We start from the raw sequence: 5,000 nt of genomic DNA on the forward strand, positions 1-5,000 counted from the left end.
TGAGCAAGACTACTTCGACGATGTCACACAATGTCGACATTGTTTCTCATTTTTCATTTTAACAAAGAATCACCACTTAGGGAAGATATCTGTTTACAAACATTGCTTTTGTTATTCAAATATGCCAACCACAGGAACAAAAGACCCTTTTTTTCGAAGTTCTCACTTTTGCTAAAATTTAGCTGTAAGGTTTATTTTTGTTTCAATAAAACTACCGGAAAAGCGTTACATGTCGAGTTGTCCATTTTGAACGCAGATGAGTGCATATATGAATAGTAAGGTGAACTGAATATAACTATAGTGGCTTGTCAGACAGGACAGAAGTCTGTTTTAACAATTAATGCAATTACTGGTTAACGCGAGTATGCAAGAAGAAAAGAGTTTCTAGAGAAAAGTGTGCTCTTTCATACGAGCAATTTTGAGGCGCCAGGAGCCTGACTACATATCGATGCCTAGAGCAAAGACACAGAAACATTTCTTAATATGCCGCTGCACTCCCGAACCCAGTGAACTTCCGTTTCCGTTCACATCCCAATAAATTTTCTTGCATGGAAACACCTTCACCACCGTTTTCAGTTAAAATGAGAAAAATGTTAGTAATTTTTTTTTCTTTTTTATCTTTACTTCCATCGAAGTGAGATGGCTTCTCCGGCGATCTACAAAAAATTAGCAAAACACCTTGAGTGTCCCATTTGCTTGGAAAAATTCACGGAACCTAAAGTGCTGTCGTGCCAGCATTCGTACTGTAGAAAGTGCCTCGAGAAACTTGCGAGAGGACTAAGACGAGATGATTACGAGGTCACCTGCCCTGAATGCAGAAAGAGTACTAAGGTGAGGGGAGTCTGAAAAGATTATGCCTTTTTCCAATTTACGATCTTCCAGCCCAGGCAACATAAGTATCGGAAACACAGTCTTGTCGATTATAACGCGAAAGTATCCATCGAGCCGCTCCGCTCTGTATCATTTCTACTTTTGTGACTTTCTAGGCCGTGTTACAGTCCCAGGCTGATTTGAGAGAACAGTAGAAAAAATAACAGACCGATTTTCCTAGCTCCAAAACAGTAACAGTTGCTACACTACGACGACAACTTGAGTAACAGGCTTACGGGAGCTGCTACAGTTTCGCCAAGTGAAGTTTCGCCTCCCTTTAGTGGAAACACATCCTTACCAGTTTTTCATTGTCTTTGCATAGACAACTTGCAACCTAATATGTGAACGTCTCTCGCCAGGTTCCAGGTGGTGACATCAATAGTCTTCCCTCAAACTTTCTGATAAATAATCTTTTGTCGCTACACGATGACAACGAACCTGGCAAGACAGATGAGGCCTGCGCAAAGCATGATGGGGAGACGCTGAAACTCTTCTGCCAAAACTGCGAAGAGCCTATATGCCGTGATTGCACCATTATTGATCATGTTGGCCACAGGTACTCATTTATAAAAGATTTATTTGTTGCCGAGAAAGAGAAAACTTTAGAGCTTGTGCAGAAGTCGAGGGCAGCAATTTCTGCTTTAGAATCAACTGTAGAGACAGTAGTTATACAAGAAGGCAAACTAGCACAAAATTCACGAAAGGTTCAACAGTGCATCGACAGTTTCATAAACGTACAGATTGAAATTCTGAAAATACAAGGGGAACATTTGAAAAATGAACTACAGAAGCCAATTTTAAATCAAGAAGAGATTTTTCAGACCCAGAAGGATTCTCTATTTTTGTCTCTTGGCTGTTTGAAAAGCAGCGTGGAGTTCATCGAGAAAGCACTTTCTGGAGGAAATGAAGTAGCCTTTTTAACAGCCAAAGGTCAATTGTCTAAGCAGCTAAATCAAGCTACCGCGTTAGCAAACATAAAACCACGTGATACAATTTTCTATACTCTTCAACTTAATACCCCTCTCAATAATGAAACAGTTAATAATTTAGCACATATCAGTATTCATGAGGAAGAATACAAACTCAGCATGTGCGGAGGAAACTTTGGTCAACTAGAGGAGACCTATGTAAACAAAGTGTGTTTTTTTGTTGTCTCCAAAGAAAATGTTTTTCTAAGCGATTATAAAAATATGTTTTCACTGACCCTAAAAAGTATTAATCCTACGGACCTCGACCCATCGATGTACAAAGATTGTGCTCAGGTAAGAATTATGTCACTTCGCTCGAGGAATCTTCATTCAATGGTCATCACGGCCGAAAAAGACAGGTTTTTGTTCAGTTATTTCCCAGATGAGATAGGAACCTACACAATTGAGATCATTATAAACGGAAGGTACATCCAGGGTTGCCCGTTTGCTTGGACTGTGAAAGGATTTGTAACTTCTCGGAAGTACACAAAGATGGATGATGAATACTGAATAGTTCAGTTTCAGGTTAACCAAGACTGTTATTTTGGTTGCTATGACAATATAATTCAGTAAGCATCTTCAATCCCGATTACAGTCAACTCCCGTTATAGCGGACACCCTCGGGACCACGATTTGGTGTGCGCAATAGCGAGAGTCCGTAATAGCGGGGTGTGAGAAAATTTTTATTTTAAACCATATTTACAGAAAGGGGTCACATGTGTGTTCCTTTCATTAACTCCAGTACCTTTTTCAGACCCGTTGTCGCACGTAAAGAGCGTCAGAACTTTGTGTACAGTACTAAGTACGTAAAAAACAATCATCGTATGTTGCAGCAATGTCCACCCATGCATCGTTTTGGTTTCCTACTGTACTGAAGTAATAGTAATCTACATTTCCAAAAAAAAATATTTTCAAGGAAAAACCTGAACATCAGCTATCCCATTGCCTTGAAATATTGTTGCAATTGGCTCTGTGTACTTCTCCTTTGAATTGCAACTTCCCCCACTTTCGCCGGGGATTTAGCTGCTGCCCGTAATAGCGGGGTGTCCGTAACAGCGAGGTGTCCGCAAGGCGGGAGTTGACTGTATAACCCAACCACCACATAGCGCTTGTCTAATCTCTAGTTGCTATCGTTACATGAACAGTGTCCACGTGACTAAGATTTTGGATCTTCGTTTGATTGTTCTTATCTGCTAACTCAGCTCTGAGGAATCACGTCATTAGCTCTCAAATTCCATGATTCTTCAAGTTTAAACGAAGGAAATCGTCACCGTAACGGTGTAATTACCATAGATTTTCAAGGTTATATTTCTTTGTTTCTCCTTATAGTTTTAAATTCAATTAGGAAGATTTATCAAATACTCGAGATCGTGTTTTACCACATTTCCAAACACCTCGAAGTTCAGTAGAGAGACTCCGCTACGCGTCGTACTTTGAACTCTCTTCCCGGTGTTTAAAAAGCACATACTACTTCAAACGTAGCTGTAACCATATATCACCCAAGTTATCTTTACTAGCTGTTGATTGTAAAAGCAGGTATATTAAAACTTGTGTAGTTAAGTTGTTTTGAAGTTTCTTGTTATCATTATGTAGTCGTTGATTGTAAAAACAAGTTTAAGTAAAAATACTGATTGTACTAAAGTTGTTCTCAGGTTATATCTTATAATAAAATATTCAACTCTTGTCATTTACTGAGTTTCCCCGTTCTTGCTTTGATCGTTCAGCTTCGCTGAACAAACCCAAGTTTTTTGTTTAAAACGTTCACAGGTAAAACTGTGCAGTAATCGATCTTGACGTGGATTTTCAGCTGGTACGATTTTTGTTTTCGCACACTTTGTGCTCGAGACTATGCCTCGCTACGACCCTGAAAACACAGATGGTAACGAAAACACAAAAGCACTGTATTCAAAAAAATTCTATCAGTACTCTTGAACGAGTGGCCATAATAAAATTAAGGTTTTCAAGATCCAAGGACTAGAGTGAGTCCCATTAAAAATCTCTATATGAAAAAATTTAATCATACCATTTAGGCTCCCGGATAATGGCATTATCAATAAGCTAAGTGGTGCCATAAGCTTGGACAGGCGTGCATTCATTGTTGCTTTTAGTACACCATTCTGTGTCAACTCAATGCAGCTGTCAGCTTTGGGGTTGGATGGATTTCGCTTCAATCGGTACAAGTTGGCGGTCGTCAGGTCCTGTCCACTTCCGTAAAAACACATTACAACAGCTCGGATTCGTTCTCCAGGCTTTACATTACTTTTGTCAGTAATTGTGACTTGTTTTTTGGCGACACACCCCCAAATGCAGTAAAGAACTGGGGTCACCGTACTTGTTTTCGCGCTGCATGCCCTTTATTTTAAGTGTTTTTTTTTTTTTACCAAATTACGCGAAAGGCGTTCGAAACTTGATGAACCTGAAAAATTGTGGTTAAACAGAAATACAAGAAAAGCATAAGGCGAGGATGCCAAAAAAAAAAAACCACCATTAGGCCTTATTCCGGCTACAGGCACCTCAAGAAAAATATAACCATAAAATGATAATTTTAGGCGTGTCGTGTAGGCACAATTAGGTTAAAAAGCAAGAACATAAATATACAAACAAAATAAGGTGAAGTCAGTTCAGGAGGAAAGTTTTTAATTTAGACTTAAATTGAGAAAACTGTCAGCATTCTGAATTTATGTATTGAAAGAATTAAACAATTCAGGTCCTTGAAAGCGTATTGCAAACTGTCGTATATTTGGTCTACAAGAAAATAAGATAAAAGCAATGGAGTTTCGAGAATTATAATGATGACTTTGATTAGTCAGCAAAAAAACATTTCATTAAATTCATCAGGAAGGAGGCCTTTCTTACACGAAAACATAAACTTGCCAATTTAAGATCGATAAATATCACTGAGTTTCAGAATTTTCAGCTGATTAAATATTGGTTCACTATGAGCATCGAATGCGCTTCAAGATTTGACTCTCAAAACCTTTTTCTGAAGTAAAAAAAATGCGATTTGAAATTGGAAGGATAGGTCGATTCCCATACTTATAGGCAGTAAACAAGATAAGGATACACTAAGATGAAATACAAGGCGCACAAAGAGGAGGTGATAAGGCAAAAACTTGCTTTATAAATTATGCGAATAGAATTTGATAATTTTCTAGCCACATA

At 38.5% G+C, this 5,000-nt stretch overlaps 1 protein-coding gene across 3 annotated transcripts in view; it reads left to right on the forward strand.

The window, feature by feature from the left end:
* Positions 1-3,519, forward strand: part of LOC138011039 (tripartite motif-containing protein 2-like) — a 24,591-nt gene extending 21,072 nt beyond the window's left edge. For all 3 annotated transcript variants that reach the window (XM_068858052.1, XM_068858051.1, XM_068858050.1), the window contains 2 exons: positions 636-831; positions 1,230-3,519. In XM_068858052.1, the coding sequence (XP_068714153.1) occupies positions 640-831; positions 1,230-2,348 (1,311 nt within the window). In that variant the 5' untranslated portion in view covers positions 636-639 and the 3' untranslated portion in view covers positions 2,349-3,519. The remainder of the gene's footprint in view (positions 1-635; positions 832-1,229) is intronic.
* Positions 3,520-5,000: the final 1,481 nt, after the last annotated feature.

The sequence above is a fragment of the Montipora foliosa genome, chromosome 7, assembly GCF_036669935.1.
Source record: "Montipora foliosa isolate CH-2021 chromosome 7, ASM3666993v2, whole genome shotgun sequence".
NCBI classification, from domain to species: domain Eukaryota; kingdom Metazoa; phylum Cnidaria; class Anthozoa; order Scleractinia; family Acroporidae; genus Montipora; species Montipora foliosa.